The 27,177-nt window shown below is 47.0% G+C and overlaps 1 protein-coding gene across 4 annotated transcripts in view; it reads right to left on the bottom strand.

The window, feature by feature from the left end:
- The window catches only part of LOC142592555 (uncharacterized), a 415,001-nt gene that overhangs the window by 23,499 nt on the left and 364,325 nt on the right, over positions 1-27,177 (bottom strand). For all 4 annotated transcript variants that reach the window (XM_075704064.1, XM_075704063.1, XM_075704065.1 and 1 more), the window contains one exon: positions 9,383-9,466. In XM_075704064.1, the coding sequence (XP_075560179.1) occupies positions 9,383-9,466 (84 nt within the window). The remainder of the gene's footprint in view (positions 1-9,382; positions 9,467-27,177) is intronic.

Here is a 27,177-nt window from a genome sequence, read left to right as displayed (position 1 = left end):
GTCCTGCCACTTTTGAACGCATGATGGACTCCCTTCTTCACGGTTTCAAATGGTCCACGTGCCTGTGCTACTTGGACAACGTTATAGTATTCTCCCCAACATTCGCTACGCACCTCGAGCGCCTCTCAGCAGTCCTGGACGTTTTTCGGCGAGCTGGTCTGCAACTCAACGCATCGAAGTGCCAATTCGGCCGTCGCCAGATTACCGTCCTTGGACATCTCGTTGACGCAAACAGAGTGCAACCGGACCCAGGCAAGATTCATGCTGTTACGCACTTCCCTGTTCCAAAGTGTGTTAAGGATGTGCGCAGCTTCATCGGCCTTTGCTCGTGCTTCCGCCGTTTCGTGAAAAATTTCGCGGCCATAGCACGACCACTAACCGAGCTTTTGAAAAAAGACGCCCCTTTCCAGTGGGGTGATAACGAAGCCTCTGCATTCTCACTTCTAATCGACCTTCTCACAACGCCTCCCGTTTTGGCCCATTTCGATCCTTCTGCACCTACCAAAGTCCGTACTGATGCCAGCGGTCACGGAATTGGCGCAGTACTGGCACAATGCCAGCGTGGCCACGACCGTGTTATCGCTTACGCTAGCAAGCTCCTCTCGCCCGCGGAGCGCAACTATTCCATCACTGAGCGTGAGTGTCTGGCCCTAGTTTGGGCGGTTGCGAAGTTCCGCCCATACTTATATGGCCGACCCTTTTCCGTTGTCACAGACCATCACGCGCTTTGCTGGTTATACTCATTGAAAGACACTACAGGAAGACTTGGTCGCTGGGCCTTACGCCTCCAAGAATATTCGTATACTGTCACCTACAAATCTGGCCGACTACACAAGGACGCTGACTGCCTGTCTCGCTACCCGGTAGACGAGCCTGACGACGCCCACAGTAGTAGCGCCAACGGCATTTTCTCTGTGTCGGCCTTCGCTAACATCGCCGATGAGCAGTACTGAGACCTATCACTGCGAGTACTCATCGAGCGTCTGTGCTCTACACCTACCGACGCATCCGTTCGCTGATATGTCTTCCAGGGCGGCATTCTGTACCGAAGGAACTTCCTCCCTGATGGCCCTGATCTTCTTCTTGTCGTGCCAAAACATCTACGGCAGACTGTGCTCTTTGAGATGCATGACGCACTCACTGCAGGACATCTTGGGGTAACCCGCACGTACGACCGCGTCCGCCGCCGCTTCTATTGGCCTGGTCTCGCTCACTCCGTCCGACGCTATGTTGCTGCCTGTGATCCCTGCCAGCGTCAGAAAACACCTCAGGTGCTACCTTCCGGTCATCTCCAGCCGATCACCGTCCCTGTGGAACCGTTCTTTCGTGTTGGATTAGACCTCCTCGGTCTCTTTCCCACGTCATCCTCTGGGAACAAATGGGTAGCCGTTGCAACTGATTACGCCACCCGATGCGCTATCACGCGGGCTCTCCCTACCAGTTGCGCCACTGACGTCGCGGACTTTCTCTTGCGTGACATTATCTTAGTGCATGGCGCCCCGCGACAGCTGCTTACTGACCGTGGTCGTAACTTCCTTTCGAAAGTTATCGCCGACATTGTGCGTTCCTGCTTTATTCAACACAAGCTGACTACCTCATACCATCCTCAAACCAATGGCCTGACAGAGCGGTTAAACCGTACTCTTACCGACATGCTGTCCAAGTACGTTTCGAAGGACCACCACGACTGGGACGTTGCCCTTCCTTACGTCACATTTGCTTATAATTCTTCCCGGCACGACACCGCTGGATTTTCTCCATTTTATCTACTCTACGGTCGCGTACCGACCTTGCCCCAATCTCAACAACCGAGTATGCGTGCAACGCCATCGCCCTCGCCGACCATGCACGCCAGCTTGCCCGTGCTCGACTGACGAACTTGCAAACCACGCAGCAGCGTCAGTACAACACCCGCCACCATGACGTACAGTTTTCGCCTGGTGCACTCGTGCTCCTGTGGTCGCCCTCTCGTCACGTTGGACTTTCAGAAAAGCTCCTTTCGCGATTCACAGGGCCCTACCGCGTGCTGCGCCAGGTGACGCCTGTGACATACGAAATTGCTCCTGTGAGCTCAACCTCGTCATCTACTCTGGCATCTAGTGATGTCGTGCACGTCAGTAGGCTCAAGACCTACTACACTGCTTCAGACTCCAACCTTTAGTCGCTCCGGGACGGCGCTTTTGCCGCCGGTGGTAGTGCTACGGGATAGTATTTCCAATGACGAAGAGCCGAGCAGTTAGAAGACGACGACGACGATTAGAAGCTAGCGCAGGCTGTTGCCTCTTGGCCAAGCGCAGCGTATTTTCTTGTAAATATACTTGTACATAGCTTTTTGTCTGCGTCTTCCTACGTAACATATCATAGCTGAATTTTGTTAACAAGTGCTAAAAAACAATAATTTAGACGCGTAGGTAGACAAAAATCAACCCCTACATTCGGAAATTTGACCTGACTTCAAGCTGCTGTAGCTCAGCACAACGACAACTGATCAGCGCCATCTTGGCCTTGTTACAAAGCAGCTTCCCAGCGTTTGAATTTTGTGTGCTTCAAGTCAACCTACGCCTCGTGGAGCCGCTGCAGTCGGCGCATTTTGAGAATTTGTGAGGAGGTCGCTGATTGGGCAGAGCGCGCGCGACGTCACTGCGCAGAGAAGCGCAGCCCTCCGATTGGCCATGACGCACGCCTCCTCTCCTGGCCTCCCCAGAGCAGCCAGGCCTTATAGTTTGAAGCATCTGCTACTGCTCACTCCGCCATCCTAGACGCGCGTTTCCCTTTGTGTTCGCGAGCTTTTTCTCGTTGCCGTGAGTTTACCCGCGTTAGTTCTTGGTCGCTGTGTACCCGCGTTGCAGAATTTTTGTTTCATGTGCTTCGATGGCATGAGATGCCCGTTTGAAAGTAAGCACACAGAAAGTGTGCAGCAAAAAGAGACGCGCTTGGAACAAGAACATTGCGTCAGTGAAAATCGCAACTTTGGTGGGGCCGCCGGCTGTTTCTTCTGCGGCCAGTACGGCTGGGCCATGCTCAACAACGTCGACTTCGGTGCCATCATAAGTTCGTTCGTCGCCGCTTGATGCTGCTGGAGCAAACTCATGCGCTGAGCGCATCTACAATGACATGCCCAGGCCAAGTTCGCACGCGGAGCGCATGGACACTGTGTTTTACAGTGTGCAGATGCAAAAAACGTGAAAAATAATGTGAAATCTTCTTTGGCAGAGATTTCGATGACTTCGCGGAAGTTCAACCTGCTAGACGTCATGGCGAGTGACGAAGACAATGATCACGACAGGGAGTTCCTCATTGTCGACACGAGAGTGATGTAAAAATATTTTGCTACTGCTACGTGTAACAAGTGCGGGACAGTCAGTCTACAGTTCTCTAAGTGTAACAAGAGCCAATATGGCCTGGATATCATGTGCTCTGGTTGTGATTTCGCCGAGAACCACTTTTTGTCACCACGAGTCGACGGCCCATCTGCGATCATGCCCTTTGAGATAAACGCAAGTGCTGTGAAAGGTATCCAGAGCATTGGAAAGGGAGTGACTGCGCTTGCAGACTTCTGTGCCACCCTGAACCTCTCCCACCGTGGCCATCATGGTGGACACCACGGTGGTAGCTTACCAAGCAGCTGCTACAGTCACAGAAATGGCAAGTGTAGAGGTAGTCAAGACCCTCTACAAGGACTTCCTCAGTCCGGTTGGGAATGTTGGCATCATCTTTGACGGCACGTGGAAGACTCGTGGACACAAATCCAACATTGCTGGTGGGTGCATCACTGAACTGTACACGAGCCTGGTGTTAGGCCACGTTGTGTTGTCTAGGTACTGCCGTGGCTGCCAGAGGGCACCTGACCCAAGTCATGATGGCTATGGTGACTGGGCAGTCGACCACAAGTGCCTAAAAAGTATATACTGCAGTGCCAGATGGGTGGAGGTTGAGGCAGACCTGATTCTGTTCAGGCGCTCCCTAGAAAATAATGGGCTGCGCTATACAACCATCCTTTCAGGTGGTGACAGCTGCACATTCCATGCCTTGAAAGAAGAGGGCGTCTATGGATGTAGCGACATAGAGAAAACAGGACTGCCTCAACCATGTTCACAAGAGGATGGGGACTGGTCTCCGCACCTTGCAGGAGAAAAAGTAAGCGCAAGGTCAAGAAGATCGCAGCATATTATGTATATGCTCTGGGGAGCCAAAAGCATGGGGTCCTAGCCATGCAGAAGGCAATGAATGCCACACTGTTCCATATGACCGCCACAGATGAACCACAGTCGCTGTGCAGAAGGTTACAGTTCATGGTGCGTTTATAACCTTGCACTGGCTAGTCATGAAAAACGACCACCCACGAAAGTTCACTGCCAGCCTCTGTCCGTACTGCTCTGGAGCCAGTCTTTGCAAGGCTGGGTGACCGTGCCCTCTTGCACAGCTGTGCTGATGGGATGACCCAAAATGCGATTGAGTGCCTGCACTCTGTTACATGGAGTCAAAGCTCCAAAAACACACACGAGTCTCTGGTTGCTGTGGAAAGGGCTGTCGCAGAAGCAGTTCCAGGTTTCAACCAGCGAGTGATTGCAGGGCACCTTGGCTACAGCCCTGGGAGCTGCCTCATCCGAAGGAGCCTTGAGAAGGACAACAGGAGGCTCTGCAAGGCTAACAAAGGGCACACAGAGAGCGAAAAGCTCAAGAGGAGGATGGCCAAGAGACACAAGCCCAATGTGAGCCAGGACTATTGCCCAGGACTGCTGTAAAGTGGCTGAACACCGTGAAGCGACTCACTTTTTTTTTGTAACATGCCTTTGCAGTATGCATGTTTTGATCATGTCTGAGTGAACCAATTTTAATAAATCCAGTTTTATTTTGTTCAGTAAGAATAGAGCTTCATTCTAAAGCCTTTCTTTTTCTTAGAGGCTCAATAGATAAAATTGCAAATGCTCTCAAAATTTTGACCGCGATTATCTCAGCTTTGTTATTTTTGTTAAGTGCTTCTGCCTTACAGATGTTTTGAGGAAGTTTCCATGAACGGATTTAAACAAACTTGGTATCATTCTTTTCAGTAACAACTGAACTACAGGCTAAAGCATTTCTTTCTTTCATAACCTGGATGCAATTGTAATTATTTGATAAGCAAGCTAATTACTAGAAGCTAATTCTTACCTTCCAAGTTTTAAAATTATTTCTGATCAATGAAACAGCTTTACTGACATTTAATTAGCTTTAGCCTGTGGGGTGGACCTTTAAGAAGAACCACATAGTTCTGAAAAGTACCTTTTTTAATTTGAAGCTACCATAATGAACCATGAGAAATTACCTAATTACAATGTGGGATTTTGTCATAACTTTCTTTCTAAATAAGATATTTTAAATTGTTGTACATTTGAGATATCCATTCAATGATGCACATGCATGCCAATATTTATCAAGATAGGATAACAATTAAAAGAAACCTTTTTTTAAGACCCTCATCCCCACTTAAATGTCCTGATAACTTCAAATAAAATAAAATAATGTTGTTGCAGAAAAAATTCTGGAACAGGTCCTTCGGTAAAAGGTGCTTCCTGCAGCTTGAGAGGTCTCGAGAAGAACTTACTTTCCTAGTTAACAAGGCCATAGAAAAATGTTTGTGGCAGTTTTCCTGAACTGTATGCACTATTCATAGTAGATGTGCTATGTATTTATGTTTGCCATTGTTCACCGTCATCATCATCATCAGCCCATTTACGTTCACAGCTGGATGAATGCCTCTCCCATCAGTTTCCAATTACCCCTGTCTTACACCAGGTGACCCCATCTTAATTATGCTTGCAAATTTCATCATACCACCTAATTCTGTGTTGTCCTCAACTGCGCTTCCCTTATCTTGGGACCTATTCCATAACTCATAATAGACGACCGGTTATCCATCTTATGTGTTTATGACGTGCCCAGCTCCATTTTTCCTTTTAATATCAACTATAATATTGACTACCCCCATTTTCTCTCTAAACCAAACTGATGTCTTCCTGTTTCTAAGACGTTACACCTAACATTTTTTATTCCGTGGTTTGCTGTGCAGTGCTTCGTTTCAAGCTTTCTAGTTATCATCCAAGTTTCTGCCCTTACTTAGAATGCCAATGAATGTACAGTCGAACCTCGTTATATAGAACAGCACGGTTATCGCGAAATAGTTCAATATAGCCAGAATTCTATGTATAAAATCACATAAAAAATGTGTCAAAAGATTCTGCAAATCAATCAATGGAGCGCGATTGGGGATCATTGTTGGGACCGCGCGGTGCAACTGAACGCGCGCTCTGAACAACGATCCCCAATCGTGGCGCAGTAAATACTCACTTGAAGCTTCACGCAAAGTATTTATTTACTTGGCTGAAAGTACTGCAGCAGTGTAGCCGGCTTCTTATTGGCAGCTGTGTGCTTAAACGTGCAGTCCTTAACGCAGTCTAGACAATCCGCAAGCGATAGGCCGGTGTGCTGCAGTAGCGGCGTAGAAGGGCTAAAGCAGCTACAGCCCCAGATGAAGTCGGGAGTGGGGCAACATCAGCACTTGCGAGGTCAACCTCGGCAGCGTCTTCGTTTGGCCGCTACTTCTGCTGCGACCTCCACATTTGTCAAACGAAGCATTTTGAAACACTGTCAATAACAAAAGTATTAAGTGGTGTCTGCCAAGGAGTCTATGAGTGAGCCCAGTGAGCGCGTGCTGTCGCGCGTCTTTGTGGATGCAAACAGCCAGTCCTCACGACGCGCAGCAGGCGCAGAGCACGGCACCGAGGAGGAGTCACTGCAGCAAGTGCAATGCGTCACTGACGTTGTCGAACAAGCCAAGCCGCCGTGTGCGTACGCCGCTACGTTCAAATGGTGCCCTCGGCGTGATGGATGTGCGCAGCACTCTGGAATGCCCATCATGCCACCGCTATCTTGGAGGGCATTGTGGAAAAGCTCACCACCAGTCAACAGAGCGCACGTGGTCTGGGGTGGCAGAGCTCGATGTAACCATTTTACGCCCCCCAACCCCATTCGAAATAAAAAATTAGAAACATATGCGATTTTCCAGGTGATATAGCAAGTGTTCGATCTACACAATAATTCAATATATCCACATTCGACATATCAAGGTTTGACTGTACACTTTTTTTTTTAAAGGTGGCGGTAAGCTGTTGGTGACAACTTAGGCATGTTTTGTAAATGCAAATATACATAATGTGTGTAATGCAAGTTACCTGTTCAGGCTTACTGATGCACATCAGCTCTGTATAAATAGTGTTAGGCTGCACTGGTACACTGCACATCTCAAATAACAGAAATGTTAAAAGGATTCACTCGGCAGGGAGCATGGAAAACCAAGGAATTGGTGGCAATGCCACTTTAACATTATGACACGAGCTCCCGCTCACATCACTGATTTCAATGCCATTTACTTTACAGCCAGTTGACTGTTGATCAATGAATGCTGTACCACGTTCCATGTTTACGAAATGTTCGGTCCTGCAATGTTCAGGAGCTTTTCTTGCATGAAAAACAGCCTGAATGTGGGAAAGTACCATGAACCTGCCATTTTTGTGAACGCATTGTAAGAAAAATCTCCAAATACATAGAGGTAATGTAATTCACAATGTTGCGTGACCCTTAACCCTATGACTGTTGGGTATTTTTCGCGTGCAAGTTCAGTGGACATTTTGTGATTTATAGAAGCTGCTTCTTTGTTATCACTTTCCTTTGACGTAGAATTTTGACATGGGGTGTTTTCTTTAGTGGTCAATTAAAACGCCGGTAAGATTTGGGAATAAGTGAGTCAATGCCTCCATCTTTAGTGACAGTGATCATGTATTTCATGCGAAACCTGGCATAAAAAAAAAAGAACTGATGGTGCAACCAGTGATGCACTGTAAGTGCAACCTGGTGGCATGTGACAGTATACTTGTACCACTATGTTGATACCAAAGCTCGTCACATCAACAAGTGGTACATCGCAGGCCATGTCCCCATAGCATCAAAGTTTTCAGCTGCAGTAGGGACAACAAATTCATATGATCACTAATACCTCTGCTCATACGAGGCACATAAAGCAAGTGCTTTCTGTGAGAAAATACTAGCGACATAGTTGCTTTAATATTTGACATATCCCGCACCATTCCTCAAGGTTGTTGGAGGGCTCCTTTGAATGCTTTTGACATCTTCCTCAATTTTGCGATTTTTCTTATATGAACACTGTAAATTTCTGAGAAAGCGCCCCTACCTATGCAAGCACCCCCCCCTCTCCACTTTCGAATGATTTGAAATTGGCGCCAGCTACCAAGCACTGTGCCCTCTCCCTTTCTTCACCCTGTTCCCTGCTACGTGCATTTTGACCGAACCATTTCCTTGAGGGTGACTGGCCTATGTGAACGCCTTTGACTTGCTCAGGCCCTCGGTGTGCATGTGAAAGCTCACCGCAGCTTTCCTCCACCTCCCCTCCCTCTCTTATCTTTCTATTCCCTCTTTCCTGTCCCCCAGAGTAGGGTAGAAAACCAGACACATTTCTGATTACCATCCATGCCTTTTCTCTTTATTTCCTCCTTCACTAAATCGCTTGGCTACAGTTTCATTTGTCAAGTTTTTACGAAATTTAGTATTAAATTACATAAAATGACACAATTTAGTGAGAAAGAAATTTAGTGTTTAGCTGCACTTCTGCCGAGGCCCAATAGTTCCCCGTAGCCAGGTATCTGCATAGCTACAGTTATGCCATAGCCTTCGTCAGTTGCCATTTCGATAAAATGTGCGAAGTCGTACCCTGCATGGTACGGCTGAGCGAGCAGTGCGTAGCTCACGCCCCTGCATGGACGCTTGGAATGACGTCGCAAATAAAGTGAAAACAAAGGTGTCTGGACAGATCTCTTGTTTTAAACAAAAGATGCCAATATAAACATGGCTATGCGAGCAGCGTAGATGTGTTTCCTAAAGGTCACATTTGCAGTGTCAGCTCTGTTGACAGCCGCCGATGACTGCGAGCCGGCAGGCTTAGCTCGCTGGGCCATCGAATCAAAGACAGGTGACACTCGTGACATGCGTAATAAAGTGCCCATGTTGGTTAGCACAACATGTATACAATTATGTTGCGCTTAAATTGCAATACATTTGATTTTATTGACGCCAATGGAAGCAAACAAGCAAGCCAGGTGAGCCTGCAATTGCTGGGACATGGTATAGGCCTAGCTCACTGGCCGCCAGATCCAGGGCTGACAGTACTTAAATTTCTGTCCGCGAACGGTCCCCCCGCAAACTTTCATGGATTATCTTCCACCATAAGGGGGGCGCATGCTTGAAATCTTACGGTAGTCTTTGTGCCAGCAAGGTACTCTTCATGTCGCTTTGCAATAAGCAAACAAAAAGCATATGTTCAAGTACTCACTTTGTACTCGGAAGGATTTGTGATGCCCAGGTCCCGGAAGATCTTGTTCATAAGCTCGGGAAGCCCATCCACATCTATCGTGTACTGAAACAGACAGTGACAAGGGGCTAAGTTATCTTACGCTTCACAAGGTGCACACCAGCTCAACAATTACAAGTCAACAAACAATGCAGTCTGTTGCCCATCATGTGCTTCTGGAGAGCACCAACAGTAAATCAGTAGGGGTGTTCCAATATTCCATATTTCGAATTCAGATCGAATAGTCTTTGTCATTCGATTTGATAATTTACTATTCGAAATTGTCGAATATTCATTTCCTTCGAATGTGTAAAGGGGATAAGAACACTTATCGTAGTCTTACAGGAAAGATAATGACGGCAGTGAGGACTGTTCCAAATGATTCTGCTGTGGAGGGGCACCAGTTGCTGAGCGAACAGATAGGGCCGATAACCCCTGCTCAACAATTTTCATTCATTTGTTATGAATTCCTCACATTTAGGCAAAGCAACTTGCTATTTGGCCATTCAGAACACATTTGCATCACTTTAAAACAACACTTGGTGCTATACCAACACACTTCTCTCCTTGAATGAATGCTTTTTTACCAAGAGGATTTCCTGTGAACTTTATATTTCAGTGTGCTAGAAATAAAATATTGTATACTTGATTCAATATTTGAAGGCCATTTTTGCCAGTATCTGTATTCTATTCTATTCAGAAATTTCACTATTCGAACAGCCCTACAAACTGAGCTCTTGAAAGATACACATAGTCAAATCTTGATACAGTTAAACCTCGATACAACAAACTTCGATATAATAAAATTCGTGCTATAACGAAGTATTTAACTTTTCATAACCTCTTGTCCATAGAACGCCATGTATTTAGAACCTCAATACAACGAAGTGTGTTTGTATGCGATTTCAGTATAATGAAATTTCACTGCTGCTGCAAAGGCATGCCAAGACAATAAATAGAAACTTCTGTGGGTGCAGATGGCCAAATGATTGAATTGCAAACGCATCTCTTAAATCGTGTGACAAGAGCGATTGCCAAAAAGGAGCTGCATCATGCTGCCATATAAAGTCCAAGTGTGATGACAAGAAAGATGGTGGATTTACAAGTGATGCCTTTCTGTGGGAGCAAAAGGAAAGAAAGAGGGGAGTGAGCTCGCGGTAATGCAACCAAGTCGGACGGAGGGATGGGGGCAGAGTTGGGGGTAAGTTATCGCGGGTCTCGGTAGTGGCTGCACATGGCTGCAAGCGTGGGTGAGCACACAGCCACACACCCTATTTTAGAGGTAATCTGCTTCGTGTGCAAAGAGTGGGCATGCCAGGACAGCATGGCATCATGTAAGCTGTCTTCCCACACATTTAGCATTGGAGGTTGCGTAATCTCGAGTTTCGGTGACCCGTTGGAGCGAGAGGCAGACGAAGCATTCCCTCCCAGCTGCTAGGGCTTTTCCTGATAGCATCGTCCCAGTGTGGGCGATGAATATCAGATATAATAAAGGTATTTTTGTGTCAGATGCAACATCATTATAATGAGGCCAAAGTGTCTTTTTTTTCTTTAAGTCAAGCTGTCTTCCTGTTACCTTCAGACAGCGAAGTTCAGGCCAGAATTCATTCCTTTATTAATGTTTAACGCTCTGAATTTTTAAACAGCCATCCATTAAAGAGACTGAGAATCATACCTCAGACTACACTGGCAAAAGTCGTGTCTCGTGTTGACACCCTCTTCCAATCTGTACCACTACATTTCCTCCTCAGTGATCTGCGTTATCATGCACAAAAAACCGATTTTTACATGTTTTGGTCCGTACAGGCTATGCAGCATGAGTGAATCGCTTGCTGTTGCCTGCAAAGTATATGAGAAGATGAGACTACTTTCCAAATCTACAATGCAATCCATACAAATATCCAAGCTCAGCAGTTAACTCAGTGGTTAGTGTGTCTGGCCCCCAACTTAACCTTTTAAAGGGGCCCTGATACACTTTTCCAACTAATCATCATCATCATCATCAGCCTGGTTACGCCCACTGCAGGGCAAAGGCCTCTCCCATACTTCTCCAACAACCCCGGTCATGTTCTAATTGTGGCCATGCCGTCCCTGCAAACTTCTTAATCTCATCCGCCCACCTAACTTTCTGCCGCCCCCTGCTACGCTTCCCTTCCCTTGGGATCCAGTCCGTAACCCTTAATGACCATCGGTTATCTTCCCTCCTCATTACATGTCCTGCCCATGCCCATTTCTTTTTCTTGATTTCAACTAAGATGTCATTAACTCGCGTTTGTTCCCTCACCCAATCTGCTCTTTTCTTATCCCTTAACGTTACACCTATCATTCTTCTTTCCATAGCTCGTTGTGTCGTCCTCAATTTGAGTAGAACCCTTTTCGTAAGCCTCCAGGTTTCTGCCCCGTAGGTGAGTACTGGTAAGACACAGCTATTATATACTTTTCTCTTGAGGGATAACGGCAACCTGCTGTTCATGATTTGGGACTGCCTGCCAAACGCACTCCAGCCCATTCTTATTCTTCTGATTATTTCCGTCTCATGATCCGGATCCGCCGTCACTACCTGCCCTAAGTAGATGTATTCCCTTACGACTTCCAGTGCCTCGATGCCTATTGTAAATTGCTGTTCTCTCCCGAGACTATTAAGCATTACTTTAGTTTTCTGCATATTAATTTTTAGACCCACTCTTCTGCTTTGCCTCTCCAGGTCAGTGAGCATGCATTGCAATTGGTCCCCTGAGTTACTAAGCAAGGCAATATCATCAGCGAATCGCAAGTTACTAAGGTATTCTCCATTAACTTTTATCCCCAATTCTTCCCAATCCAGGTCTCTGAATACCTCCAGTAAACACGCTGTGAATAGCATTGGAGATATCGTATCTCCCTGCCTGACGCCTTTCTTTATTGGGATTTTGTTGCTTGCTTTATGGAGGACTACGGTGGCTGTGGAGCCGCTATAGATATCTTCCAGTATTTTTACATATGGCTCATCTACACCCTGATTCCGTAATGCCTCCATGACTGCTGAGGTTTCGACTGAATCAAACGCTTTCTCGTAATCAATGAAAGCTATATATAAGGGTTGGTTATATTCTGCACATTTCTCTATCACTTGATTGATAGTGTGAATATGGTCTATTGTTGAGTAGCCTTTACGGAATCCTGCCTGGTCCTTTGGTTGACAGAAGTCTAAGGTGTTCCTGATTCTATTTGCAATTACCTTAGTAAATACTTTGTAGGCAACGGACAGTAAGCTGATCGGTCTATAATTTTTCAAGTCTTTGGCGTCCCCTTTCTTATGGATTAGGATTATGTTAGCGTTCTTCCAAGATTCCGGTACGCTCGAGGTCATGAGGCATTGCGTATACAGGGTGGCCAGTTTCTCTAGAACAATATGCCCACCATCCTTCAACAAATCTGCTGTTACCTGATCCTCCCCAGCTGCCTTCCCCCTTTGCATATCTCCTAAGGCTTTCTTTACTTCTTCCGGCGTTACCTTCGGGATTTCGAATTCCTCTAGACTATTTTCTCTTCCATTATCGTCGTTGGTGCCACTGGTACTGTATAAATCTCTATAGAACTCCTCAGCCACTTGAACTATCTCATCCATATTAGTAATGATATTGCCGGCTTTGTCTCTTAACGCATACATCTGATTCTTGCCAATTCCTAGTTTCTTCTTCACTGTTTTTAGGTTTCCTCCGCTCCTGAGAGCATGTTCAATTCTATCCATATTATACTTCCTTATGTCAACTGTCTTACGCTTGTAGATTAACTTCGAAAGTTCTGCCAGTTCTATTCTAGCTGTAGGGTTAGATGCTTTCATACATTGGCGTTTCTTGATCAGATCTTTCATCTCCTGCGATAGTTTGCTGGTTTCCTGCCTAGCGGAGTTAACACCGACTTCCATTGCACACTCCTTAATGATGCCCACAAGATTGTCGTTCATTGCTTCAACACTAAGGTCCTCTTCCTGAGTTAAAGCTGAATACCTGTTCTGTAGCTGTGATGTTCTGATGTTCTGAATAGTGATGTCATAGAATGACATCACTATTAAACTGCATTGGCTCGTGTATCTACTGCCACTAAATTTTTCGAATACTTCAAGCACAAACGAAGTTGGACGCAGTTATGGGACTGATCATTGCCTTTCGCTCTGCTTTCATTTCCACTAGCGCACTGGAAGCTACACAGGGGAGCCGGTAAAGGGGTGCAAGGGCACAATGCCTCACTGGCCAGGCCCAAAGGTTGAATGCGACACAGCTCGTGGCAGCACCCAGTGGCAGCTGTGGCATCTATGCTGAGCTTTTAATCTTAGGAAGCCATGCGCAGCTGAAGCGGCAACGAGCCACTTATGTCGTGTTTCGACCGTCACTGCAAAGACGAAATGGTTTTTCTGTCTCTTTGAGATGACACACACACACATACAGCAGAACCTCGTTTACACGTTTCTGAAAAAAATAAAAAACGAGAAAGAACGTACTAACTGGGAAAATGTACGATCTGAAGTAACTAAAAAAATTTGACAGACTTAACTTTTGTTGACATCTATGTAATGCGAAGCGTCATGCGGATCACTGAGAAACGAGACGTTGACGCGAGTTGAGCTGCTGGTGCTCCAGCAGCCCGAGACGCATATTGTCGTTTTCCTATTGCATGGTCTTTTAAGAGGGCGATGGGAAACCGAAACAAAATCGAGATGGTGAGCAACGCCGGATGCGCCTGCAGCAGGCAATGGCGGCGCATTTGGATTATCGCCTACTAAAAGCATGCAGTAAGCTACCAATGGCACTACGCACCAAGCACTGTAAAACAGGTGAAGATACTTATCACAATAAGTTCTGCGGCAATAACTGTGAATGTGGCCTGTGACGACCCGGGCAGATATTTGCTGGTGCCGGAATAAGAAATTGTGCATGACATCGCTTTCACGTGAGACAGGTGGCTATTTACTGCTCTTGATGGCGTGTGCCTCATGCCTTTTCTTGTTCAAATGGGATCTAGCGGCCCCAAAACATATATGATTGCAGTCTGCAGCAAAGACAGTGGCACGTTTCGGTTATTGCCTATTAAAAGCGTGCGCCATGCTTCTGAAGGCACGTGCGCTATGAAACAGATAGGCGAAGATGCTTATTACAATAGGATTGGCGGCGATAGCTGTGAATGCTGCCTGTGACGATCCTGTAGAAGATTTACTGGTGCTGAAATGAGAAATTGAGTGCGCGCCGGTGTTTTCACATTAGACAGGCAGGCGAGTATTGTGGTGAAGCTGCTGCGGCTGGCAGCTATATACTGTTCACGATTGCGCGTGCCTTGCATATTTTCTTGTTCACATGGGATATAACGGCTGGAAAATATATGGTACGTGTAATAGCGTAGCGCTTGGCATAGTCTGTTGCGGCAGCAACCCATTTGTTCCCCGATGCTGATGTAGGGAAAGGTCTGATCAGATCAAGGCCAATGCAGAACAACGGCTCTACTGGGACATCGATAGGCTGAAGAAGGCCGGCAGGAAGTGTTGGTGGCCTCTTGTGTTGTTGACACAGCTCGCAGCTGCCAACATACTTCTGCATGGAGCGATAAAGCCCACGCCAAAAGAAACGCCGCCGCACATGATCATAAGTGCGTGTTATATTAAGGTGGCCTGCTGTGGGTTCGTCGTGAAGCTGCTGGAGGACAGTGGAATGGATGTGGGAGGGTACCACCAACAAGTGCTCAGGGCCTGCAGGGTATACATTGTGGCGGTATAAGGTTCCACTATGTAAGGTAAGCATCTGAAGAGACTCGTCAGAAGCACTGGAGCTGAGACGGTCGATGAGGGAACGTAACGCCAGATCATGCCGTTGTTCATTGCCGACATGAAAAAAGTCAGAGATAAAAAGAACACAAGCATTGGTGTCAGGGTTGGTGTTGTCGGGCAGATCAACGGGATATCGAGACAGGCAGTCCGCGTTCTGACGTAATTGGTTGGGCACGGTGGAGCGGCAGCCATGCAGTCGCTCAAAAAGCTGATCTTGCTTTTTGTGCAGTTTATCGCTCGGTCTGGCACGTGGCTACAACCTTCGGATCCAGCGATCACCGGCTGTCCATCACCAGCATTGCTGACGGTCCAGTCCCGATCTTCAATAATGTTGTCCTCATGTCATCAGTTCTGCTTTACCGGGCATATCCCTTCCATGGCTGTCCATCACCAGCGTTGCTGACAGTCCGGTCCCGATCTTCAACAATGCGTCCTCATGTCATCAGTTCTGCTTTACCGGGCACTTCCCTTCCGTGGTCAGCGGGTCAACAACACTGCTGGCGACTGCAGCGACGCAGGAGGATATAAGAGCACTGGAAATCCTACGCCCCTTCAGTGGGCACGGTGGAGCGGCAGCCATGCAGTCGCTCAAAAACCCGATCTTGCTTTTTGTGCAGTTTATCGCTCGGTCTGGCACGTGGTTACAACCTTCGGATCCAGCGATCACCGACTGTCCGTCACCAGTGTTGCTGATGGTCCCGATCTTCAATAATGCGCCCTCATGTCATCAGTTCTGCTTTACCGGGCACATCCCTTCCTTGGTCCGCGGGTCGACAACACTGCTGGCGACTGCAGTGATGCAGGAGGATATAAGAGCACTGGAAATTCTACGCCCCTTCAGTGGGCACGGTGGAGCGGCAGCCATGCAGTCGCTCAAAATCCTGATCTTGCTTTTTGTGCAGTTTATCGCTCGGTCTGGCACGTGGCTACAACCTTCGGATCCAGCGATCATCGGCTGTCCATCACCAGCGTTGCTGACGGTCCCGATCTTCAATAATGCATCATGTCATCAGTTCGGCTTTACCGGGCACATCCCTTCCATGGCCAGCAGGTCGACAACACTGCTGGCGACTGCAGCGACGCAGGAGGATATAAGAGCACTGGAAATCCTATGCCCCTTCAGTGGGCAAGGTGGAGCGGCAGCCATGCAGTCGCTCAAAAACCCGATCTTGCTTTTTGTGCAGGTTAGTAAACCCCCCTCTCTCTATTGTAAGCGGACTAGCAACGTCTGCCTGCTGCTCCTACCGTGCCCAAGTGTGCTCTTTCAGTGCTCGTGCGAATGCGTATCTGTTACGAAGCTCTTAATGTGTTGCGGTGACGTTGAACTAAACCCTGGTCCTAGAAATACTTGATGCTATCACTAAACTTTATGAAAATGTTGACCACCGTCATGTTGAACTCAAAGCAGCTCTCGACGACCTAAAGACAAAGCAGGAGGCCTTAGTACAGACCGTCGCTAACTTATCAGTAAGATTATGTGTGGTTGAATCCTTCGTCGAATCATTCGACGGTTCTGCAGCTTTTAATGATGCACCGCGTCTAATCACCGAAGCTGTCAGAATGGAAGGCCAGGCACTTAATTCTCGACTGGACGATCTTGAAGACAGGTCGAGACGAGATAACCTTTTGTTCTTTGAAATACCGGACTGCCCGACTGAGACATGGGCTCAGTCAGAAGGCGTTGTTCAAGACGTTTTGTCTCGTCACCTTAAAATACAAATTTTCGACTCGGAAGTTTCTCGAGTGCACAGGTTAGGATCCTACACAGATAAAAAGACTCGACCAATTATCATCAAGTTTTCATCGTCTAAAGTCAGGGATGCAGTCTGGGCACAGAAATATAAGCTCAAGGGGACTGGTGTATCAGCTAGCGAAGATTATTGCAGAGCTATGCGAAACTCAAGGAGGAAATTAACAGAATTTGCAAAGGTAGCCGGGAAGACGTGCTCTCTTCACATGAATAAACTGATCATGGACAAAAAAACGTACGTTTACTGCTCAGTAAGTGACAGCGTACGCGAAATTGCTTCAGCACGATCAGTAGATACGCATGATAGCGCTGGCGCTGTAACTGCACATGCTGGCACTTCCAGTTCATCATAGCTATGCTCGCCCAGATCCTGCGCAAAAGACGTCTCTATTTTTCTTTCCAATATACGGAGTATTCTTAACAAACGCGTGGAATTGTCTTCCGCTATTGATTCCTGCTCTGCTGATATTGTTGGTCTGACAGAGACTTGGCTTTCTGCAAAAGTTAAAAATGAAGAAATTTTGGACTGTGAAAAGTGCTACAAATTGTACCAATGTGATTGTGATTATCGGTCTGGTGGTGGTGTTCTGCTGGCGGTTGCCGATAGTCTTGCTTCCCATGTTATTCCAATTGTATCCTCGCTTGAGCTTGTGCGCGCGCGCGTGCTCATTGACTCTCGTGAAATAATTTTTTGTGTCTGTTATCGGCCACCAACTGCATCGTTGTCCTTCTGTGATGAACTTCACGATGTTGTCAATCAGCTGTTCATCAGATACCCAAAATCGCCCCTCTTCTTAATACAGTCGCCGACTGATTTTCCGGACTCCAAAAATTCGGACATGCCCGATTATTCGGTCAGCTTCACGGCACTGCCATTCTTCCCATAGACCATAATGTATAACAACTGCCGAAAGTTCGGACACCTTGCAACCTCTCGTCTGATTTTTCGGACACTCCTTGAGCCAACTTGATCGAGAGCACCATGCAGCGACTCTACCCGGTGCATGGTTCGACTTGCTGAATGCCATTTTTGTTTTGAACGGAGCCTCCTTGCTGCCCCACGAAGTGGCGCTACTGGAAATCCCCGCTCATCATCATTGTTGCTGCCTGGTTCGATAGAGTGGCTCTACAGCAGTTCCGGTTTCAGCTTAATAAGCCATGTCAAAACAATCCAGCAGCTGATTTGTTTCTTTGCGCAATACGCTGCAAGTAGGCAGCGTTTTTCGTTTGTGCGACTGGTGTCGGCATGGTGGTGTTTGCTTTGTGTGCTGTGTCGAAGTTTTGGTGATCCAACGCGGCATAAGGAAACATCGCGTCAAGTCTCTAATGGCGCCGACAGTGCCCGCGCAGACTGCGCTAGGGAATGCCGGCAAGCGGGTGCCGGGAAGCTAGGATTTGTCGCCTTCCGATGTGCTCCCTAATGACGCAGAAAATGTTCTGCCGAGACCTGTGCAGTGGTTGCATTGCGATTCCGGACACCGTCTCATTTGACAGTTTCATAGGTGCCGACACTGCTGTATTGACATGCGCAGAACTCGACGACGGCAAGATCATTCGTCAGGTTTCTGGTGCACCGCCGGACGATGACTCCGAGTCGGAAGATGACGCACCATGTGCTACGCTGCCGTCGCATGCGGAGCGTGTACAAGCAGTGACTGTGCTTTCAGCCGCCTATAGTGACCGTACGACCCTCTCCGAGATTCAGGCTTATCTGATTGCTCGTAAACGGAACAGTGTGCAATGGCGCATTAACGATTTCTTCAAGCCTACTGCCGAAGCCCGAATAAGTGCGTGGAAATAAAGGATTTCATTTTTTTTTTCTTAATCTGCTTTTTCGGACACCTGTTTATTCGGACATTTCTGCAGTCCCCGTGAGGTCTAAATAAACGGTCGGCGACTGTACTTGGTAACTTCAATTTTCCTGGCATCAGATGGGAACGAGACTTGGTTTCCTTAAAACACAACTCAGCTGAAAGCAAATAATTTTTAACTTTTTGTCACAACTTCAACTTAACTCAGCTTGTTCACTTTCCCACTCGCATAACTTCCACTTCCGCTAATATTCTAGACTTAATACTTACCACTACACCAGACCTAGCTACCGGCTTAACTCATTCACCGGGAATTAGTGATCACTCTATAATTCACTTCACTCTACAGGCAAAGATTTCTAACAAGAAAAATCTAGGGTCATCCAAGACTACGGTAAAGCAGACGTAACTTGAATGAATAGGGAATTTCACGTCTCTGCTGATCGGTATTTCGCCAGTTTTGAGCAGCGATCGGTTGACGACAACAGGTTGCTTTATAAAAACAAACTCTTGTCTCTTATTGATCGTTTTGTACCTAAAAGGAAAGTTTCATCATGTACTCGCTCACCATGGTTCAATAACACGTTAAAACGCATGCGCAACAAGAAGAAGCGGATATTTCGACGTGCAAAATTCACAGCCAGAATAGACCACTGGTCTTGCTATCAAAAATTTAACAGAGAATTCTGTACTGCCCTTTCAAAAGCCAAGAAAGAATTCTTTGATAAAGCTCTTCCTTTGCTACTTCGTTCTAATCCCCGTAAATTTTGGAGCACTATTAATGGTACTAAAAGGACACACATTCAGTTAATCCAATCTGATGTCCCAGTAGTTCAAAGCGAACACTGCAATGTTCTGAATAATGTGTTTGTTACTCATTTTCATAAGATCACCCCCACAGTATTTCCGCTAATACCAAAAACCAACTTATTCCCAATGGATTCTATCGCTATTGATGCAGTTGGTGTCGAAAGGCTGATTGTCAACTTAAAAGTGTCTTCGTCGGCCGGTCCAGATTGTATTTCATCAAAAATACTGAAGTGTACACAAGTTTATTCTTCACTGATGTTGTCAAAGCTTTTTCAACAGTCACTACAGATGTCTACACTGCCCTCTGATTGCAAGATAGGGAAGGTAGTCCCTGTGCATAAATCTGGTGATGTACATTCCCCCAATAATTACCACCCCATATCATTAACATCCATTCCAGTAAAAATCCTAGAGCATATAATATACTCACAGCTCAATGAATTCCTTGAGTCCAATTCCTTCTTCAGCATTTATCAGCATGGATTCCGTAAAGCAGTTTTATGCGAAACGCAATTGCTATGTTTTACTAACGACTTGTTTATTAACGCGGATCATGACTTTGATACCGATTGCATATATTTCGATTTTGCTAAAGCATTTGACTCCATCTTACATGATCTACTTATCTTCAAGCTTAATCAACTTAATATAGACCCCAATGTACTTGCATAGATTAAGGAATTTCTCTCTAACTGTAGTCAGTATGTGACGGCTAACGACTTCTCTTCACCTAATTTTGCCATAACATCTGGTGTCCCGCAAGGGTCCGTTTTGGGCCCTCTGCTCTTCTTGATTTATATTAATGATCTTCCTACTTGCCTTTCTTCCTCAACTGTCCGACTGTTTGCAGATGACTGCATGGTTTACCAGAAAATTACTAACCATGACGATTATCTCAATCTGCAACGTGATCTAGATAGGGTATTTGAATGGTGCAGTCAATGGCTCATGACACTTAATACAACTAAATGTAAAAGTATGCAGGTTTCTCGCCACAGCACTAATCATTGTCCGCGTACTTACTGCCTCAATAATATTCCATTACCATCTGTTGACAGCTGTAAATACCTTGGTGTTCACATGTCTTCTAATCTATCGTGGAATACGCATGTAAAATATGTAACTAACACCGCCAATCGCATGCTTGGTTATCTGCGTCGAAACTTTTTTGATGCCCCATCGTCCCTGAAGTTAACACTTTATAAAACCTTGGTACGTTCTAAATTAGAGTACGCATGCACCATATGGGATCCTACTCAGACTACACTCATTCAAACTCTTGAAGCCATTCAGAATCGCGGAGCATGTTTCAGCTTGTCGAATTATTCATGTCATTCCAGTGTCACATCTATGAAGAAAATCCTAAACTTGCTTGAGCTTTCGTTGCGTCGAAAGTCATCTCGCCTTAGCCTTTTTCATAAAATATATTATTCTAACAACGAGATGAAGGACGCTTTGTTTCATCCACCTCATTACACATCTTCAAGGACTGATCATTGCCTCAAGGTGGGGCTACCTTCTTGTCGCACAAAATTGTATAATGACTCTCTTGTTCCTAGAACAAGTGTCGCATGGAACCACCTTCCCTCAACAATCGCCAGCATAGCTGATGACCACAAGTTCAAGATCGCTTTCCAAGACGCCTTGTAATATTTTTTTTTTTTTTTTTTGCTGCACACCTTGCCATTCCTTTCTGTAGTGCCTTTGGGCCCTGAAAGTATTTTAAATATATAAATAAATAAATTTCTCAGACTTGTGCACGACGGAAAACGAGTACTCTTGTAACCGCAAACCCCAGCGTCCAAGACGGCCTATAGGATCTTTCAGCGAGGAACGCTAGCAGAGCGCATGGTGGTCAGTCACTACCGTGAATGGACGGCCAAAGAGGTACGACCTAAATTTGGAGATGGCCCAAACAAGGGCAAGGCATTATCGCTCAGTAATTGAATAATTGCACTCTGGGGCAGATAGCAGGCAGCCAGCGTATGCTATGACGCAGTCACGACCATGCTAGTGCTGGGCAAGGACGGCTCTAATGCTGTAACCACTGGCGTCTGTCCGAACTTCCGTAGGAACAGAAGGGTCGAAGTGTGTCAACGGAGGAGAAGTCATGAGAAGGCATATAAGCGATGAAAATGCATGGGCTTCGCTACGGCCCCATGAGAAAGATGTATCTTGCTTGAGAAGTTTAGTGAGTGGGCACGCAATGTCAGCGAAATTTTTGACAAAGCGACGGAAGTAAAAACATAAGCCAATGAAGGAGCGAACGTCTTTGGTAAAGGAACGTACGGGGAAATGCTTCATGGCGCGAATTTTTTCAGGGTCAGGTCGGATTCCTACGCCATTAACAAGGTGTCCGAGCACGGTTACTTCGCGGCGACCGAAGTGGCACTTGGATGAGTTGAGCTGAAGACTGGCACTGCAGAACACTTGGAGAATGGCCGACAGGTGCTGAATATGGCTGTAAAATGTCGTTGAAAAAACAATAACGTCGTCCAGGTAGCATAAGCAGGTCAACCACTTGAAGCCTCGTAGGAGTGAATCCATTATATGCTCAAACATGGCTGGTGCATTGAATAGACCTAAGGGCATAACCTTAAATTGGTATAACCCGTCAGGTGTTACAAATGCGGTCTTCTAGCAGTCCATAGGATCTACGGCAACTTGCCTATAGCCACATCGCAGATTGATGGACGAAAAATAACTTGCTTCGTGGAGGCAGTCAAGGGCGTCATCTATGCGAGGCAATGGATATACGTCCTTCTTACTAATTTTGTTTAGGTGTCTGTAATCGACACAGAAATGTCAGGTGCCATCTTTTTTCTTGATGAGCACAACTGGAGATGCCCATTGGCTACTTGGGGGTTCTACAATGTCTTTTTCTGTATCTTGTTGACTTCTTTTTGTACAATCGCCAGTTCAGCAGCAGAAATGCGATACGGACAACAATGAATGGGGTTTGCGCCGCCGGTGTAAATTCGATGCATGACAACTGTTGTCAGGCTTAGCGGGTGGTTGTCGAAGTCAAAAACATCCTGATATGACGCTAACACATGGCAAAGTTCAGCAGCGTGTGCAGGTGAAAGGTCCGCAGCGATAATTTTGTCGAATTCACTGGTGGGCAAGCTGATGAATCCTTCTGCACTCGTAGGTCGTGAAGGGGCTTCGGATGTTAGCGTGAAAATCTGATAGCCGTTTAGGGATGACAATGTTGCAAATGCAATTCCGGAAGGTAGAACATGGGTGGATAAGCCAAAGTTGAGCACAGGGAGATAAGCTTCATTGTTGACAATTTCGACAACTGTGTGTGGTAGGGTCACATTGTGTGCCAAGACAACATCAATAATAGGGGATGAAACGTAATCCCCATCAGCAACAGAAGGAGAGGGCATCAAAAGAACATAAGTAGTCGATTGCGGCGGCAGTTGCACAAACTCGACGGTACACAGTTGCATAGGCCGAGCAGCCTATGGGACAGAAAGGAGTTTCTCGGGGACAGAAAGGAGTTCAAGTTGAAGGACACCGGCACCACAGTCGACAAGGGCTGAATGTGTTGATAAAAAGTCAATGCCCAAGATCACATTGTATGGGCACTGCTCGAGCACAAGAAACAGGGCACTTCTCCGATGGCCAGATATAATGATGCGGGCAGTACATGTTCCATTAAGGTAGGTGTGCTTCCATCGACGTCTATTACTGCACGTTGCAAGGCAGGTGTCAGGACTTTTTTCAGCTTCTCAAGAAGACTAGCACTCATCACCGAGATTTGTGCACCGGTGTCAATAAGGGCTGTAACAGTAACACCGTCGACTTGGACTTCAAGAAAATTAGAGCGGGTATGGACAGTAAGACGAGGATTTAGAAGCCGGGCCAAGAATGCAGCGTCACCTCCGGGTGCTGCACATTTTAGTTTTCTGGTGAGTAGGGCCCAGGGTTGGCAGGTTACGGGAAACAGCGGGCTTGCGGCGAAGGCAAAGGGAATCAGCGGGCTTGCGGCAAGCGAGATTGGCGGTGGCGCGGTAATGGTGAGCTGCTATACACGTTGGTGCAAGTGTCAACATCGGGCGTGTCAGGCAGTAGAGAGCGTGATGATGTTGTAGGGGAATATCTTTCAGGATGAGGGTTCTGGGTGCTCCAATCAGTCAGCGACGTCCGGCGGTTCCAGCAGTGTCACGCAGTATGCCCAACTCGAGAGCATGCGAAACATATTGGGCAATCATCTGGCATTCTCCACTCGGACGGATTGTGATATCGCGAATAAAAGGGCTGGTCCCTTGGTGCAATTGGTGGAACTGATGATGTGACTGGTGTAGCCGGTGGAATGCACAAGGTGCAGACAGAGGAGAGTCCCAAATTAACGACCTCCTGTCGAACCATGGCTTGAATCAAGGAAACCATAGGCTGGTTAGCAGTCGAGACATTGAGAAAAAGAGTGGCTGGTGACAGTGCTTCTATTTCACGACGACCAACACGTGTTAAAGTGTTCGAAGCAGGCGAGTGTAAAGTCTGTGACGGTTCTTCGCATGACGGTGATGCGGCAGTATTGGGGCGCCTGGTGAATTGCTGGGCAATACGGCGAGATTTCGCTTGTTCAGATTGGCGACACTCTTTCATGGTGGCATCCATGGTAGCACAGTTCCTGAATACCAAGAGGTTAAATGTGTCATCAACGATACCTCTGAGTATGAGCCCAATCTTGTCCACATCGGACATGTTGCCGTCAACATTGTGGCAAAGCGCTACAATGTCCTAAATGTATGATTCAGTAGATGACTGCGCTTGAGAGCCAAGTTCTTTTTTAGCGGCTAGCTGACGACCCAAGGGCTTGCCGGACAAGTCGTTCTGTTCTTATTTGCACATGTCCCAGCTGGTGAGATCGTCCTCGTACCAGATGAGTGCAGTTCCCTTAAGATAAAATACCACATTTGCCAGCATAAGGGTATCATCCCACCTGTTCTGTTTGCTGACACGCTCGTACCATCAAATCCAATCTTCAATGTCCACGTCATCTCTGCCACAGAAGGTGCCTGGATCTTTCGGAAGTGATGACAGTCGATGGGGGACGGCTGCGGCATGATAAGTTCCGGCGTAGTGGGTGCTTCAGTGGCCATCGTCGAGGGAACAACGCGGCGGCCACTTCTGAGTTCCGTGCTGGGATGATGGTGATGAACAGGCAGCGTACCTCGCACCTCCCCAAAAAATGTTGCACAAAAAACGTATATTTACAAATATTTACAAGTAAGGTGAGCAGCACAGGAGTCACAGCAGGCAATATGGTGAGACGCGTCCTCTACGTCTTCTTCATTGATGCTGGCCTAATACAACCAAGTTCTGTCTCGCGGCAAAATGATCGCAGTTTGGCAACGTACAGAATGTTGGTGCCGAAAATTCATGCTGAAAATTAGCATTACTCTATTCGGTCATTTTTTATGTTCTTGACTGCGAATGTTGAGGTCGAGAATACTTACGTGATGGGGAGGTATAAACGAGGTTTCCGGCACGCCAAATTGCCCAGCGGCAATTTGCCGTGTCTGAAAAATGCGTCCGGTACTGGCGAACGCAGAAAGTCAAGCTGTCTGCCGGCAACGCGCGGAAGACGTCCTTTCGCAGGCGCAGCGCAGTGCACCGGGAGCTCGAAGACAAGGTGGCGGATTTCGTCCGCGAGCATCGTGCCAGATCTTAGCCAGTGACAGCGGATCTCATCCGCATCAAAGCTATTGAGATCGCCCGAGAATCTGGACTGCCCAAGGAACAATTCAAGGGCTCCATTTATTGGGTTCGTCGCTTCATGCGATGCAAGGAATTTGCACTTCGACGGCGCACATCAATCTGCCAGAAGCTGCCACAGGCATACGAGGACAAGCTGGTTGAATTCCAGCGCTATGTTATCCGTCTCCGGCAGCAGCATGGCTACATGTTGGGACAGATCAGCAACGCTGATGAAACGCCGGTGTGATTTGACATGCCGTCGCCCACCACAGTGTGCAAACGCGGCGCAGAAGAAGTCAAGCTTCTTTCTACGGGGAACGAGCATTCGCGCTTCATGGTGATGCACGCGTGTACTGCAGACGGCAGAAAGCTGCCCCCATACATAATATTCAAGAGGAAGACGCTGCCGAAAGAGGCTTTCCCACGGGATGTTGTCGTTCGCGTGAATGAAAAGGGCTACATGGACGAGGCCCTCATGCTCAATTGGATTAAGACCGTTTGGAATCGGCAACCCGGCGCACTCCTGCGATGTACGAGCATGCTCGTCTTGGATGCATTTCGCGGGCACTTGACGGCAGGTGTCAAGCACGCACTCCGCGATGGTAGGACGGAACTCGCCGTCATTCCGGGAGGCATAACCTCAAAACTTCAGCCACTGGACATCGTGCTCAGCAAGCCCTTTAAAGACCGTGTCCATGAACAATATAATCAGTGGATGGCCGGTGACAACCCGACGACCCCAACCGGCTGGCTGCGCAGGCCGCCTCTCGCCACTGTGGCCACATGGGTGTTGCAGGCTTGGCGCTCGCTGCCCGACGATATGGTGGTGCGGGCATTCAAGAAGTGTTGCATTAGCAACTCCTTGGACGGCACCGAGGATGACGTGTTGTGGGACGCAGCCAGCGAAAAGCAGTCGTCTTCGGACAAGAGTTCAGACAGCTCAGACGAATGAGCAGGTGACGACTCTGGCGGCACCACTAAATAAAACAAAGTTTTGTGCCTTATAATTTTTATGTTGACTTCTTTGCTTCAATGTAAGGGGGTAGATCATAATTCCGCCTCGACCTATATTCCGCATTATACGGTATACTGTATTTCTTATTTATTGAACTTAAATGAGCAATAATTGCATTACTGAGAATGTTCTTGCGATTACAATATCAGCTAATAGCTGTTGTATGTCCTGGTGCTTGTGATGACATTGCAGGACGACTGCGGAAGCAAGAGCAAGCAATTAATTGCTGATTTTGACATGAGACTGTAAATTCCCTGTTGCATGCATTGTGATTACAGTCAAACCCACTTATAACAATATTCAGGTGCCACGAAAATTCCATTGTTATAACCGATAATTGTTATAACCGGGTTGCATGAAAAAATCAAAATAGGGGGATGGCAGAGCTGTTGTGAGAAAACTATAATGGTGGGGAAGCCAGTGCCCCTCCCCACCACCTTCTTCCATCCGGCTACTGATCGTGCTCACTCGTTTAACTGCTTCCTGGGCACTCTGATTGTGCGTAACAAGCCGCGACTGTAGACGTTAAAGAATGGCACTGCTATAACAACTGCAAGGAGGGGTCACGGGTGGCAAGCACCGTCGAGGCACCAAAACAACATGTCAAACGACAGAAAGAAACAAACAAACAACAACAAACAAACAACAAACAAACAAAACAACAGAAAACAACATTGGCGGCCCCAACAGGGGCCGTTCAAAAATTGCGAGAAGGCTGCTCCGGCAGCCTGTCAGCTTGACAAATCCAGAAGAAACGCTGAGGTGAGATCAGCACAAGTATCGCCACGTACTTATCACTGGCTTGCACGAGAAAACCCTATGTCCTTCAGCCTTGCATGCTTTACGCAAAGTTTTCTGGCATCCTTCTCCAAAGCATCCAGGTGC

This window comes from Dermacentor variabilis, chromosome 9 (assembly GCF_050947875.1).
Source record: "Dermacentor variabilis isolate Ectoservices chromosome 9, ASM5094787v1, whole genome shotgun sequence".
NCBI lineage: Eukaryota > Metazoa > Arthropoda > Arachnida > Ixodida > Ixodidae > Dermacentor > Dermacentor variabilis.
Note: the sequence above shows the minus strand (reverse complement) of the source record. Positions and strands in the feature narration are given on the sequence as shown.